Below are 17,544 nucleotides of genomic sequence, written 5' to 3' on the forward strand. Positions count from 1 at the left end.
TGCAGAGAAAGTTAAAGGAATAAAGATAAATGCGAGTTGGGGTGGGGGGAATGTGTTTTACATGTAAGGGTAATGTGCTTGCTGAAATTGAAGAACAGATTGCATGTATTTGTATAGTCAAGCATAATTGTAAATATTCTGATTTTAATGTCATCAAAAATTGCATGCCATACTGAGAGGAACAAACTTTCAGACATTCAGTTAGAACTTGTAATGTTTGCCTTGGACAAGAAAAATGTTTTTAGAGTGATTTAAACGATAGTCTTTGATACATACACCAAGGAAAAGATAGTCTGTGGAAGAGATATACATTTAATAAAAGGCTTTGTACTATCACAGTGACTTGTCCAGGACTTTATAACTATTCCAGTCATTCTCTTATGAATCTGTTCATTATTATTTTTAAATCAAGCTTGATCATTGTGTGGATAGATACCAATGAACCAAAACTTTTATCAGCAAATATTTTATGTACTTATATTCCAACTGAAGTCCAAAATATGAAAATGCTACTTGTATCCTTAAGTCTTTTATTTGTGATAATGCCAAGATATTTGAAGTGCAGAAGGTAAGATAGAAACATAGTCATTTTCTTCTATCATTTTTGCAACAGGAGGTGCTTTTGGCTGTTCCATATGTGGACCTGATGTGGAACTATATTGAGCCACAGTTTGATGTCGATGATGATGCCTTCCCTTGTCTTATGCTGCAGTTCCTTGTTGTAATGGAGGAGGAAGATGGGTCTGAGGTCACTGTCACCAAACTTCTGCAAGTGTTCTCCAGACAGGTAATGTTAAGTTTGATGTTAAAGTGTGTGATACTTTATAATACTGGAGGTTATGCTACATTCCTTTGAATAAAGTAACACAGTGCACATTTCTCTCCACAAATTTGATGAACTTCCAAGGTAAGGTAACCTATCTACCCATCAGGTTGATGTTGGTGCCTATTTATGACTTGTCCACCTGGAGCAAATGAGTTGACTTGCCAACATGGAGCAAATGAGTTGACTTGTCCACATGGAACAAATGAGTTTAAGTACTCTAACTGCTGAACGGAAAGTGAACTGCTGGTGATAGACTTATTTTATTAAATAGAAAATAGTTAAGTGTTAACACTTTGTAGAAAATTAAGTATCTTCCCAAGTTTTGCTTTTTAATACCATTGTAAAAGACATTTTCTCACTTTTCCACAATTGATGACTTTATGCATAGGATGTTGCCATATTTGTAAGTTCATCATATGCAAAAACAGTAATAGTCCATACCTGTGATGTTGTGTAGTCCATTCTGTAATAGTCATTACCTATAAAGTTGTTTAGTCCATTCTGGTTATGCAGGTGTTTGAGTAACAAATAATTTTTTTTTTAAAAATAGCAAAAGTTGAAAAAGTAGCCAGTACTGGGGAGTTGGGTGACATTAACAATTTTCGTGGTGGGTGATGGTGGGGTATATGGGGTAAAGCCCCTAGAAGCAGAAATTCCATATGTCTCTTTGATGGAGAAATTTAACATTTGTTTGAACATTTTTTTAAAGATTATCTAATTTTTAAAAGGTTCTTATTGATACAGAAAAAAAACCTGTTATAAGGGACCACCCCTTCTGCAAACAAAAAATATGTCTCTCAAGACAGATGGTCTCTCATAGCAGGTTTATACAAAAAGACCAGTTTTCAATGTCCAGTTTCAGAACAATTTTAGGAAAAATAGCCACAATCACTGTGCATAATATTCTATTCTGTATTGATAGTTCTTGTTATTATATGCATTCATCTGAAAACAAAATTACATTGTAATATACAAATACTTATGTCATTAAGCATGAAATCACATTTACATTTGAAGATCACATATACATGTATTAGTATATGAAATAGTTTCTGAGTTACTACTTTTCCTTGATAACACCCTAAATTTGTTTTACCGAAGTTTAAACCGTTATTTTGCGAGTTGTCTGCTTTTTTCCACTTCTTTCAGTTATAGTAATTGTTTCTCCAGTTTTAAAGCTTGTCTGCTTTACTTGGAGCTTCGTCCATTGTTACTAAAGTACTAGGTTATTATTTATCAGTTGTAATATTGACTGTACATGCAGTTTTTACTGGGCTTTGGGAAAATATGAAAACTCTATACATGTGCATTGCTTATCTAGCAATTAATGAAATTAAAAGAAACAGTTATCTCATCCACACTGCTCTGGTGGGCTAGTGGTTAGAGTGTCTGCCTCAGATGTGGGAAGTCGTGAGTTCAATCCCTGGCCAGGTCAGCTGCCTCACTTGGCACTCAGCATTAAGAGGTTAGTGCTAGGACTGGTCAGCGTGGTGTCAGGATAATGTGACTGGGTGGGATATCATGTGACATGTCTGCAGCATGATACCTCAGTGCTAGACATCACTATAAACTGTCACACTGCAGACATTGTAGTGATATGACTGAAAAATTGTTAAAGCTGTGTTAAAAATCCAAATCACACACACACACACACAGAGTTATCTCATCCAGAAACAGAATCATTTTGCTCTATAAACAAAGTGTGTAACCCGTTTGTACCAACTTAAGTAGACGACAGCTTGGTGATTGAGATGTAATCATTGTACTATCAAGAGAAAAAAAACAAACGTCACAAGCCTTTAACGCTATTAATCAAATACAGAAAATAATTCACTCTTGCTGCTTTAATAGACAAAGACCCTTGTTCACTCCCAAGCAATATGGATTAACTCTAAAGACAAACAATATACCTGACCACTACCATAATTTCAGCACTACAATGGCAATTCACAAAATATACATTAGCCGGGTTTACGGACTAGTATCTGTTGCCAGTAGCCAGAAGCCTTTTCATTTTGTTGTTGTTGTTGTTCTTTTTATGTTTGTTTTTTATCAGAACAATCTTTACTAATCAAGCGGTCATTGTTACAAATAATTACATAAAGGTCAGTGGTGTCTGTCTCTGTTCTCGCTATAAGATCGTTCATAGAGTTGGATACTGGGTCCTACTCATTACATATTGGCAGTACCTCTGATAAGGCCAGCAACCAGACTATTTTAGTCTGGTTTACAATAGATAGTATAAAACAGTATAATTATACCTACAAAATTTCAGATATTGGTAGCCAGGCTATTTTTTTTGTAGAACGGTATAAGTGGTCATTGTTACAGGGATTGAGTAAAGGTCTGTGGAGTTTATCTCCGTTTTTGCAATGCAGTCAGTCATGGCAGTGTCGAAATGCATATTTTGCCAAGACATCATGGTCACTCGTCAAGTTCAGCAGGTGGTGACTCACAACAGTGTTCATATAATACAATCGATCCATGCATTACGATTATGGTTGAAAATGACAGGTGGTTGCTCAAAGCAGAGGTTGCTCATAACAGGTTTTACTGTAATTCATAGCTCACAGGGTTATCTCCTATTGATCTTTGGGTTCCATTCCATTTAAAGGGAAAAACATGTTTAGCACATGTCTTGAAAAACTCTTAAATTCATGGGTGCAGATGATTGTTCTAATTCTTCATTTTATCACACATTACAGTCAAACCTGATTTGAGTGACCACCTGTCATGTACAACCACAGTCATCATGCATGCAGAGTTGCATGTAGGATTTGACCCCTCCCATTTAAGTTTTCCTGTAAAATTTTCAATTTCATGCAGGCAATGTCATGCAAACAATAATATACGGAACATGGGATATGCATAAAGTCTTATAGTACAGGACACATGCATTTAGTGTTATACTGTAATATACGTAGTACATGATCTGCATTAAGTGTTATTCTGTAATATGCAGAATGCATGATATGCATTAAGTGTTAAGCTGTAATATACAGAATGCATGTATATAGTGTTATACTCTAATATTCAGAAGACATTAAATGCATTGTGTTATACTGTAATATACAGAATGCATGATATGCATTAAGTGTTATACTGTAATATACACAACACATGTATATAGTGTTATACTCTAATATTCAGAATACATTAAATGCATTGTGTTATACTGTAATATACAGAATACATGATATGCATTAAGTGTTATGCTGTAATATACAGAATACATGATATGCATTAAGTGTTATGCTGTAATATACAGAATACATGATATGCATTAATTGTTATGCTGTAATATACAGAATACATGATATGCATTAAGTGTTATACTGTAATATGCAGAACACATTGTATAGTGTTATACTCTAATATTCAGAAGACATTAAATGCATTGTGTTATACTGTAATATGCAGAATGCATGATATGCATTAAGTGTTATACTGTAATATACAGAACACATGTATATAGTGTTATACTCTAATGTTCAGAAGACATTAAATGCATTGTGTTACACTGTAATATACAGAGTACATAATATGCATTAAGTGTTATGCTGTAATGTACAGAATACATGATATGCACTAAGTGTTATACTGTAATATACAGAACACATGTATATAGTGTTATACTCTAATATTCAGAAGACATTAAATGCATTGTGTTACACTGTAATATACAGAGTACATAATATGCATTAAGTGTTATGCTGTAATGTACAGAATACATGATATGCACTAAGTGTTATACTGGAATATACAGAACACATGTATATAGTGTTATACTGTTATATTCAGAATACATTATTTGCATCAAGTGTTATACTGTATTGTATAGAACACATGATCTGCATTAAGTGTTATGCTGTAATATACAGAACACATGTATATAGTGTTATAGTTATATTCAGAAGAAATTGTATGCATTAAGTGTTACACTAATATGCATAATACATGATCTGATTTAATTGTCTTACTGTAATATACAGAACACATGTATATAGTTTTATACTGTAATATTCAGAAGACATTATATGCATTAAATGTTATACTGTAATATGCAGAACATATGATCTGAATTAAGTGTTATATTGTAATATACAGAACACATGTATATACAGTGGTCCCCCTCTTATACGGCCACCCCATCTGCACCAGGCAATTGGTCTTATAAGACAGGTGGCCTTTCCAGAGGGGGACTAAATTTTTTGTGAGAACTTTATATGTAATAAGAAAGCTACATACTTCAAAATATTTAATATCTTCATTTGATATTTTCATTTAAAAGTAATATTAATTACTAAAAGGTTCTTCTTGTTATAATAATAGACTTATTTCAACTGAATATACATTAATTGTTCTTATTCTTGGCATAAGCGTAATATGCGAGCAGGTATTATTGTCATGCACATTGCAAAACCATTCAAAAATGTCATTTAAATCTTGATACACATAATTCACTTTCCATTTGCTCCATTTTCCCACTGCTGCTGAATAACCTCCTTATCGGTTATACCATTGTTTAGTCGAGTCTTTTCAACATAAAATTGTTTTATTTGAGTCTTTTCTATTTAAAATTGTTCGGCAAGTCCTTCCTCCCACCTCACCTGATGTCATCAAGTAGAATAACTGATTTCTAAAATAATACATCTCCATTTACATGATGACATGTTTTGTAATGATTTATTTGGATGTTGCTAACTGTATGCGATTTAATTATGCAGACGAAATGAAACTTTTATAGTGGACGAAATGCCATCTTCAAAAAGGAAGCGCAAAATGTGTTGTCACTTGATTTTATGGTCTTTGTCTGGTACCCTGTTTTGTTCAAAGTAATTTCTCTGTGTGTTTGTTAATTCACACAATCTGTTTTTAGCTAGTGCTGACCCTGTTATGATCTTGACAATTACATCCAGTTGTAATCATCAAAGAGAAGAACTCGACATGTGTGGAGCCCAAAACTCTATCATAACATTGTCGAGCCAATTTCCTGTAAACGTCGGCTTTTATAGACAATAATATATTATTAATCTTAGTGTTACATGTACTTTAGTAGGGGCCCCAAGTGGCCGAGTGGTCTAAAGCGCTCACCGTTCTGGATCACTGCCATCTGACCTCTGTCTGCATAGGTTTGAGTCCATAGCTCGGCTAGCGTGGGTACGTGAGAAAGCCTGCCAGTAGCTTCTCATGGGTCGGTGGTTCTTCCCTGGGTTTTCCAGGGTTCTTCCTCCACCAGCTATACTGGCCACCATGTATAGCCTATCTTGTGCTGAAAAATGGCGTTAAACCCTAGAACAACAAACAACAACAACATGTACTTTAGTCAACACTTCTTTCAGTAACAGAAACTTAACATTGGGAGACATGTATCGATGATAGAGATAATCTGATTACAGACCTGCCAACCCTACTGAACAAAATCAAGAGAATACTGATTTTTGGACCTATCTCCTGATTCCCTGATTTTTTAGAAAAAAATCCCAATTTTTAAACTCAGAGTAGAAAAAAAATCCATATTTTTTAATACAAAAAATAATTTTCCGTTTGCCCGTTTCTGTATCTGGTTTTTATGTTTCTGGTATGTTTCTTAGTACTTTACCATATCTGGCTTGATTTTGAGTTTTCATCCACCAATACAAAGATTTTCTCACAGTGTGGTTCTCTTTATCTGACCCCATCAGCAAATTATAGCAACATAATGGATAAGTTTCTCAGCAAGAAGCGAAAAAAAAGAGACGCAAAAGAAGTACCAGGTAACTGATGAATTTTCATCAGCCAAGAAAATGAAATGGGATAAAAATATAGGAGTGATTGGGAGAAGCAGTTTGCTTTCATTCGTCCCTTGACTCACGGGACCTATCATGGCATTCTGCCATTGTTGCTCACAGCATCTCTCAGTATGATGTGGTGGCATTAATAAACACAGTGCAAGCATTGCAGATGTGTCTAAACAATGACCTGGCCTTTTTCTCCAACTGAATGGAAGGAATCAACACTGATGATCTGCATCGAGTTTCAGCTTTACCAAATCTACAATTTAGATGCTGAATTGAATGTGAAAAGAGCAGATCATCAAATGGGTTGCTCTCAGGAAACAAATGGATGGATCTGGCCAACTGTTGTTTCCAACCCTTGGGCAAGTAATGCTATCAATACTTTCAATACTGCACAGTAATAGCAATGCTGAGAGAGCATTCTCTGTGGTCAGAAAAAAACAGAACCAGCCAAAGAGCCAGCCTGTCAGCATCAACCCTGGAAGCTATTCTTGTTAGCTGGCACCCAAGGACAAATAAGTGATGAACTTTTGCAGAAATGCAAATCTGCAACATACAAATGGACTGAAATAACAAAAGTAGACATCTTTATCATGATATATATATGCCGTACTCTTGTACCATCTGATTTTTTGCCCTCCTCCTGATTTTTAATGGTGATTTTCCTGATTTTGAATTTTTCAATGTTGGCAGGTCTGTGATTACTTACCTTACATCATGATATAAATTAATTATTGGTTCTGGATATCTTTTGATATAAAAAGTGGCTGCTTGTGAGGGGAACATTTTACATTTTTGTACTAATATGCTGGCTGCTGGTTGCATTAGAGGGGTGGCCGTTCTTGAGGGGTACTTTTGAATACAAACTTGTTGGTGCCAAGGGATTCTGGCCATAAGAAGTGAGTGGCTGCTGGTCAGGGGGGCCATTTAAGAATGGGACTACTGTAGCGTTATACTGTAATATTCAGAAGGCTTTATATGCATTAAGTGTTATACAGTCATGTACATAACGCATATATGTATTTAATACACTTATACTTGTTATTGCTTTGTTTGAATCTGTTGAATTTTTTTAATATATACTATGCTGGTACCTTTCCTTATTACTATGTTAACCCCCCTTTTTCAGATTCATTGGGTGGGGGGCAGCAAGTGCCCACATTGACCAGATCTGAGATGCAACCCTTGCATGGATCGATTTTATTTTTTAAATGCACTGTAGTAAGTGACCACCTGCTCAATGCAGTCAGCAGCCAAACTGTTTAGGCCAAATACTCATTTAGACACTGCTGTGAATGACCACATCACAAAAGCAGATGTAAACACAACTAATCTTTTAATCCTCTGTTACCACCCTAACCTTTTAATCCTGTTACCACCCTAACCTTTTAATCTTTTTTTTTAACACCCTAACCTTTTAATCATCTGTTAACCTTTTAATCCTCTGTTACCACCATTGCTGAGTAAAGTCAGAGAGTGAAGTGCAGATTGTTTTGAACCAACATGCATAAAATAATTTGGGGAAAAAAATGAGTCAGGCTACAATTTTCATTAAGTTTTTAGTGTAACTTTGTATGCTAAAGACTGTGAACCAGACTTTATATGTATTTGTCACAAATGACCCTAATAAAGACTTGATTTCCTGTACAATCTTTGTTCAATAAAATTAAAAAATTCTGTGACTTTTGGGCAAGGTGGGAACCTATTGATAGCAGGGTTATCAGGTCAAAGTTCAGGAATTGAGACACATGGGTTGATAATGCACCAATTAAATGACATCCTACTGTTTAAAGGACTATCAGATGCAGGAATGATATGAAATGTACTGTTCACAGTTCTCTTGTTAAAACAGTGAAATATGTCAAACATTTTACCAGCTTTCTATCATTTTTTTTTTTAATAACAAAATTCATATTGTGATGGTCATAGTGACTTTTAGCAGCTCTTTCCATGTAACTGTTGCTGTCTTGCCTGCAGTAGCAGATTGTGAGATAGACGTACAACATCAACATCAGCGATCTATTCATGGTAGCTGTTGTATCGATTGAAGGCCATATGTAGTGAAGGTATATTACAGCACTGTTCACAGATCTGTATTGGCTGCTAGTATTTGTTCTGGATCCCTGCGATCGATTTGCTCAAAATTGGCAAAAAGTTGCTGTGAGAAATCACAGTAAGTGGGCTGTACTGCTGGACAATCTAGCACATGAATGCCAAAAGTTTATAGTAAATTAGGCAGTTGAATGAAAAAATACTGGAAAAGAAGAAAAAAGATAATATTTTCATTTAATTTGCTTCATTTCACATTTAAAAGATGAAACATTATTTCACTATGCCATGTCTGCATTGTTTGTTCCATTGCAAACCGTACTGGAAAGTGAAAGTAGTCTCAGAATGTACAGATGTGTACAGAATATCACACCAGTATCACATTGCTGTTAATATCCATTTATATTGCAGAAAATCCAGTTAATTCGTAATAATTGGATTTATGTAAGGTATATTATAGCACTTTCACAAGGATGACTTTTGTATTAATTGAAGGTCATATGCAGTAAAGATAATATAGCACTGTTCACAGAGCTGATTGTTTTGTGTCAGTTGAAGGTCATATTTAAAGATGGTATAATTATGTCACTGTTTTTGCAAAGAGGACTGTTTTGTGTTAATTGTGGGTTGTATGTAGCGAAGGTATATCATAACATTGTTTAGAGATGAAAGTGTTGTATTAATTGAAGGTCATATATATGGAAGGCATATTGCAACACATTTCACAAAGAGGACTGTTTGGTGCTAATTGTGGGTCAGATATATGGAAGGCATATTGCAACACTTTTCACAAAGAGGACTGTTTGGTGCTAATTGTGGGTCATATATATGGAAGGTATATTGCAACACTTTTCACAAAGAGGACTGTTTGGTGCTAATTGAAAGTCATATATATGGAAGGTATATTGCAACACTTTTCACAAAGGACTGTTTGGTGCTAATTGAAAGTCATATATATGGAAGGTATATTGCAACACTTTTCACAAAGAGGACTGTTTGGTGCTAATTGAAAGTCATATATATGAAGGTATAATGCAACACTTTTTACAAAGAGGACTGTTTGGTGTTAATTGGAGGTCATTAGTAGGGAATATATATTTATAGTGCTGTCCACAGAGCTAATTCTTTTATTTCATTTGAAGGTCAGATGTAGAAAAAGGTAAATTATATCAATGTTCACATAGTGAAGGTCATGTAGTGAAGGTATACTATGGCACTGTTCCCAGAGCTGACTACTTTGTATTAAATGAAGGTCATATTTTAAGGAATGTACATTATAGCACTGTTCAGAGATGACTGTTTTGAAGAACCTGTATTTAAATTTTGACTTACACTAAGAATTTTCATTTCAGGCCAAGCACATGGATGCACTTATTCAGTCCAATGTCAACAGGAAGAAATTGGCAAGTGGCAACAAAAGTGAAGACCAGGTGGATGGTCCAGGTGAGAATTGTAACATCTGTGTGTTTCAGCACAACATTCTAGCAAAACCCTTTCACAGATGTTTTTTTATATAAAAACTTTCATTGTATGACATTTAGTTTAAATCATACATGTACAATCATTCAGTTTTAAATAATTTGGTTTGTACTTATAATGATGACAGAATCCTGGCTGAGTAAGACAGTTCCTTGAAAGTTAAATTTCTTTCCTGATCTTTGGGGAGGGAGGGGGGCTCTTTCGCTGTTGTTTTTTAATTCCATATTAGTGTAAATTTAGTGTTTGATAATATAATTAGGGAGTTATGATTTATGATTTTGAAACTTGTATCAGATTGGATTTGTATCACTGCGAATCATAATTATTTGGAGTGAAGTGTTTCACTATTGTATGGTAGTTTTACTTCACGAAAATGAGAGCAAACAATAAAAAATCTGCCATCGCAGGTTTTATCAGGATCCAGTTTCATATTACATTCTTTGCAGTTGGTCAAGAAATCGGATAAGCTTTACAGGAACATCTCACATGCTTTAATCTACCCATTTTTTTCCATGCAAACTGTCCCCATGATCAGATAAAAAACATGTTAATGGGAAATGGTACAATCAGCTTATTAAAAGTTAAACTATTCTATACTGAAGTGTGAAAAAAAGAATATTCACATTCTTGGAAAAAATGCAAAGGAAATTTGGAATCCATCTAACCATTAGTGTTTCTTCCATCCACCATTCTCTTGTACTGAGAAAAGCTACATTTTGTACTGAGGTGTCTCAAAGTCAGAATCTCTTGTACTGAGAAAAGCTACCCTCATGATGTCTCAAAGTCAGGATCTCTCACTCCCATGAAAATAATTATAGTTGGTAATACATCCCAAGAACTAGAAATTGCTAAAATTACACTAGTGTGTTTCTTCTCTAAATCAGTTGTACAAAATGAGTATACTTATTCCTACTTTGTCCACTGTTTTCCCTGGCACAAGATCAAAGTTTATGTACATGGGTGTCTTGTGCATGGTAATAATAATACCATCATCAAACTACTCATCTTTATACATCAAAGACCGTTTGAATGGATCCGTCTTGCCCTCCAAGTCCTTGATTAAATGCTGGATAAGAGAGGTCTTGCACCTTAACATTACCCCATGACTTCTCATGAAACTTTCCTCCATTTCTGAGAGCTGTTGAATTGGCTGTCCAGAAACTCTTTGGTGAGAAGTATTTTGGCATATATACAGGTTGAATTGGCTGTCCAGAAACTCTTTGGTGAGAAGTATTTTGGCATATATATAGGTTGAATTGGCTGTCCAGAAACTCTTTGGTGAGAAGTATTTTGGCATATATACAGATTTCTCTCTACACTGATTTGAATTTTCTGTGTTATACTGAGCAAGCACCATTGAGCAGTCTTTTCATCAGTATCTCTTCCATATGAATTGAGGCATCCACATCAATGCCGATGTCCATTCAAGTTCTGCAGAGAAGTCGATTTCACCCATAATAAATTCACCATAAATTCTTCATTTGTAGATCTGATTTTCCCGAACTTGGCATGGTTAGCAGTGCCCTGCTCATGTTTTAGGTGTCCTGTTTATTTTGATTATGCATAGAACTGGGCCAGTGTAGACATCATTAAACAAGAGGTTTTAATCAGATATGATGGTCATGGCTTTGAATAAAGACAGTGCAAACAGTATTATCATTATTGAATGTAGCAACCATTTTATCTCATTAAGCAACAATACATGAAAGAGCCTGTATGGATTAGTAAATTCAAAAGGAATTGTGCACCATAACAGACCATTATTCTTTTCTGCAGCAGTATGTACATGGATTAAGCTTTGTTAATGTTGTGCAACAAATTAACCACTTCTTTGGTTTATAAAGAATTTTAAAAAATCATTAAAGAAAAATAACGAGAATGGCAACTAATAGGTCATGTTTATTTTTAATCTTAACATATTAATCATACAGATTCATAATAATAGTGAATGAATATATATATATATATATATATATAGTTACATGCTTTTCACTGTTTCTTCATGATTGACCATCATACATATAATTCTGCTCTTGATGCTAAATACGTGTGCATTTTTCTTTTTTTTAAAAACAGTCATATTTCATTCTACAAGTCATTTGCTTAGATTGTTTTCTTTTCTTATTTAGAGAGAAATAAAACTGACTGCATTTGTAGGGTAAATTTTAGTACTCACTAATTCTATAGCAGAGTGTAAAAAGTGAGAGATGAATAGCATGGCAGTTCTCTTTGAAAATAAATGTCAAGTCATGGCTTATGCACATGTATGGCTGCATTTTCTCATGAATGGCATGTATCAGAAAAAATAAGTAATGATTGATTTAATTCATAGCCCTACATATACAGGTAGAAAAATTATATTTTACTTCATGGTAGCACATTATTTCAGGTGCTAATTTAAATGTGGGCAATAAGTGTTGGATAGTGTGATTTTATTTCCCTCTGAATGTTTTCGGACACCAATTGAAATAATTGCACATTTCTTCAGACAGCTAAAAAATAAATACTTTTTGCAGTCTGAAAGCATGAAGAAAGTGCAGTAACCAGAGTATTGGCCATTATATAATGCAGTGTCAGACCAGGGACTAAGCTTTTCACACGAAATATTAATTTGAATGAAATGCATAAACCCTGATCTGGTGTAATAATGGTATGTACATACTCCAACTCTGTGTTCATTGCAGCGAGCTGATCAGACTTTGCAAGGAAAGTTCCAAATGTATCTTCATTTCATTATGCATGTTAGACTTTGCAAGGAAAGTTCCAAATGTATCTTCATTTCATTATGCATGTTAGACTTTGCAAGGAAAGTTCCAAATGAATGATCCTTTCAGTGAGCTGATCAGGCTTTGCAAGGTAAAGTTCCAAATATATGATCCTTTCACTGAGCTGATCAGACTTTGCAAGGAAAGTTTCAAATGTATGTTACTTTCATTGAGCTTATCTCACTTTGCAATGAAAGTTCCAATTTTATTTTCCTTTCAGTGAACTTATCAGACTTTGCAAGCCGAGTTCCAAATAAATTGGATAAATTATGCCTTCAAACCTTTTCAACAGCTGGTATGTATGAAAGAATTCCATTGCTACATTTCACTTTTCTTAAGTACTGATCTTTTGCTGAAAATTTTAAGTTTATTATTGAAATGATTTTTATTCAATTCAGGATTTTGTTTATAAAAAAATATGGTCATGGAGTACCAACTACTGTATATCTTAAGCAGTGTTTTTTACTTACTGTGCAATGTACAACCCTAAAATGGGCAGTTTTACCAAATCCACATGTTCTTTGTTACATTCCATTCACTTTTATATTTCAGCTGTCATCTCAGTTTTTAATTAAGGTCTTAGAAGTGCAATCTGATCTTGAGTTTATCTCTTCCATTCATCATTTACTTTTTATTTCTTTGTTTTCTTCATCAGTTTAAATGTATTTGCAAAAGTCAGGATTTCCTTTACCAATAGTATCAAATAGAAAGAACTTGTTTTTGTTTCTTGTCTTATTAAAAATGCACTTTAATGAAATAAAATATGCATAACATTTTTTTTAAATTATTGAATTTCTAATCTAAAAAAAACCCAAAATTTAGTAAATGTCAATATTTAGTTTTGGAGTATATGTCAGCAGTTTTATTTTTTTAATTTCATTTTAATAAAATAAACTTGTACAGGTACAGGTCCTGACAAAGTAAGTAAACATCTCATTAATAAGGTACAATAAGGCGGATTGTGCATGAAATATCTAGCATCTTTTATTAAATCTTTAAAAATATCTTGGGTAAAGTGTTGACTGATTAATCATTCTGAATGTCAAAATAGATTACTTTCTCACTAAATATGAGTTGTTGTACAACACCTTTTTTTCCCAATCAAATGGTTTTTAAATTTCATTAGTAAAAAATTAATTACGGAAGGATGTACTTTTAGCATGGGATGAATTTATGACAATAAACGAAAAGAAACTTCCCTGAACTTTCACATGCGGGTGTCTGGATAAATAAAAATATAATGATTACCAACAGACCAATTTGTATAGATCGTGGCTGTTGAAAGGCATACAATTTATTTACCATTTCTCAGATGAGCAACTTTTATATTAATCAAATGAATGGTTTTGTGAGTTATATAATTTTTCACCCCAGATTACACAATACTAGGGTATTATAAGTGCAATCAGACTATATTAAAAGATTAAATTTCAACATGGGGAAAAAAATTCACCCTTTTTCCCAAAGAATATTGAAGTTCTACTCAGGAATTGACAAGGATGCAGAGAGATATATAATAGTTTAATAAAGTCATTCTTTCAGTGTCTTAAGGCTCAGAGAAACTTCAGAATTCTAAACAACAGAGATTGGTAAAATGAGGTATATTCATTTCAGTATAAAATTACTTTGGATACAAAATTATGGTGGCTTCAGTTTAGAATTAACCACAACATAATGATTACAAACAGTTCTTATTCAAAATTTAGTTGATTCTTTCTGTAATATTGAGGAAGAAATGATGAAGCATATATTTTGTAACTGTGTTGTAAAAAGTTTTGGGGTTGGGTTTTCCATTTTTGTAGAACTGAGATTGGAATTGATTTTGAGATTTCTGAAAATCTTATTTTATTTGGAGATTTAAATGAATCTTTGCCAGTCACAGTTTATAAATCTAGTATTATTACTAGCAAAATCTGTTATATTTAGATCAGAATTTTGAAACAAAAAAATCCAAGTCTGCAAGAGCTATACTTTGAATTAATATTTTATTTTAAATTTGAAGCTAGTAAGTCTGACCTGGGAGATCCGAAAGTTACACAAGTTATTTACTAATTGGAAATAATGTGAAAGCATGTTGTATAGGAAAATAGAGTTGTCACTTTGAAAGTGCAGTAGCTGCTAACCATGAATAATGATGTATTTTTTAAAATGTGATCACTGAATGAAGTGTTGACTCTGTGAAAATAACCGTTTCTCTTTCTCTCCTATATGTATGTAGTTATGCACATGTGTGTCTGTATGTTTGTATGTATGTATGCATGTGTATATATATATACACAGGGGTTACACTGCCAGGCACAGTGGCTGACTAAGTCACCTAAAAAATGACAATTTTGCCATTTTCTGTGATTTTTTAGATGTACATTGAGTGACCATCGCTTTTGAGATGTTCCCTCCCCTCAGCCAGTTATTTCTGGTTTTGTGTTGTAGCTCAAGGCAAATTATAATTGGTTTCCTGAAGATTTTAACTACCACGTTGCATTATTTTCTTCATGAAACCGTAAATGAACCTGTCAGTTGGAAATAAAGACTGACATCACTGTGTCTGGGATGTACCACTATTAGATTGTCTGTTTTCGTAAATATTTGGGTAAATATATGAATGAAAATATACTGTTCATAGAAAGCAAAGTCTAAATATTATGTTATTGAAGAATTAGCATAAATATACAAATGCAGTTATGTAGGTCCCAAATGTATGGGAGAATGCTTTGTTTGCGGAATTTGAGAAGCTCGTTAAGGTCAAGGTTGTTTTCTCTCATTGTTATGACAATAAGGAGAGAAAAAACAGTGAAACAAGTACTATTTAACAATGCCTAATGTTACATCACATATGTAGACAAATAATAAAACCATAAATTTGCAATTCTAGCAGTGGACTGCCATGACAAAGCTATTATGTGGGTGGTTACATTAAGAAAGCATCTCTTTCTAAAAATAGATGCACTCACATGTTGGCTGTTTCAATACGTTTTGAAAGAAGGTTTTAGTTCATTCATTTACAGCTTATTGCTTCAGTGTGTTATTTGTGCATAGTTACGGTAATGTTTTATATGCAACAAAAGAAATTGAGGTGAACAATATGGTATGAAGACGTGTGCATTTGATCTCATGTACATGTAACGGGTTGTTTCAAACAAATTTTTTCAACTGCAATTTATAGTGAACTTTGAAAAAGAAAAAAAATCTTGTTTGAGGGTAGTTGATTAAGCATTTTTACTAACTTGCAGTTACAATACTGTTACTCCTGTCAGTTAAAATTCATTAAACTGTATATGAAAATGATAATTTTTGTACACGTACAAAATGTGTTTGTTTATAATATATATATATACATACAACTCAGAAAGTTTCTACTTTGAAAATAAAATATTGCTTTAAACCAATGTTAAATACCGATATGCATACTGAAAAGGCATAATTCAGATATGGGAATGAAAAAACCCACTAATATATATATAGATAGAGACAGAGATGTAGATATATTGCATATCTTGCTTTACACCCACTTCTCCCTAAAGTTCAAGTCTAGCTTGACCTCTCATACATGAATATGTGCATGTTTTTTGTACATGAGTATGCCTGTATATACATGCTGTCGTACTTAGTTTTTGAAATGTTAATATTTTCCATATATATTGGTATGTTATCATGAAATAGTAAATGTAAACATTTCTTTTTCTATTCTCCATTATCTCTCTTCTTTTTTGCCTTCCTTCTTTTCATCTTATACTTGCATTGTACAGTGAGGAAAAATAATTGTGTAGAACTATATACATACTTGTTTTACAGTTGAAATATTTTAGCAAGATATATGTACAGTCAAACTGGTCTGATGTAGCCACCGATGGGAAAATGCAAAATTGGCTGTTTTCTACAGATGACCAATGAAGGCATGTTTAGCTCTCAGACTTGGTTCATGACAAATTTATGTACGATGAACTGAATTGCATTTTATTATTGTTATTATCATTATTATTATTATTTAATCAAATAAGTTCCACACTAGGATACTGTATCATCAGATGAGAAGAAGTGTTATCTTACCGTAGAGAAATAACAGTGTGTGCATTTATCAGTATGTGACTCTTCTTGTCATTTAATATCATAGAAAACCAGTCTGATAATTTGAATACACCCCCATCAAATCAAGAAAACTACAGCTGTGTGCATGTTCTCTTCTATACTTATCTCTCTCATACAAACACAGACACTTTTATCTCATTATCAGTAGAATCAGCTCCTTAATAAAAGTACTAAATAACAGGTTACCTGTAATTACGAAACACACAACTGACTTTCTCTCAGAGCCTTTGGTATAATCAGGCATGAAAACAGGTGTTCACACTTTAAATGATTGCTCATACCCACCAAATACAAAAGACAGCTTTTGTTTGCAACCTTGATGATTAGGCAGTGAAAAGAAGCTTTCTGGAGATAATGTTAGTAGAACCTACACTGTTATACTGAGTATCATCTGACTCTTCCCACCTCATTTTGATGTTTCAACATTTGTATGTGTGTCATCAGAATCAGTAGTAATCGGATTGAAATCAGATCACTGTCCTACATGAGGATCTGACAGTGTCTGTATAGGGGTCACATTCTGGTGACCTATGCTGTTACCAGTCACTAATTTTATAAGCCA

General features: G+C 33.7%; 1 protein-coding gene across 2 annotated transcripts in view; it reads left to right on the plus strand.

Annotated features, from left to right (window-relative positions):
• The window catches only part of LOC149804841 (FERM domain-containing protein 8-like), a 94,035-nt gene that overhangs the window by 65,344 nt on the left and 11,147 nt on the right, over positions 1–17,544 (plus strand). Inside the window, exons 9-12 of one of the 2 annotated variants that reach the window (XM_089945192.1) lie at positions 614–787; positions 10,005–10,095; positions 13,117–13,191; positions 13,800–13,816. In XM_089945192.1, coding sequence (XP_089801318.1) covers positions 614–787; positions 10,005–10,095; positions 13,117–13,191; positions 13,800–13,816 — 357 coding nt within the window. The remainder of the gene's footprint in view (positions 1–613; positions 788–10,004; positions 10,096–13,116; positions 13,192–13,799; positions 13,817–17,544) is intronic. The other variant, XM_089945199.1, reaches the window with a different exon arrangement.

Source organism: Sinohyriopsis cumingii, chromosome 2, assembly GCF_028554795.1.
Source record: "Sinohyriopsis cumingii isolate HCF-2022 chromosome 2, ASM2855479v2, whole genome shotgun sequence".
NCBI classification, from domain to species: Eukaryota; Metazoa; Mollusca; class Bivalvia; order Unionida; family Unionidae; genus Sinohyriopsis; species Sinohyriopsis cumingii.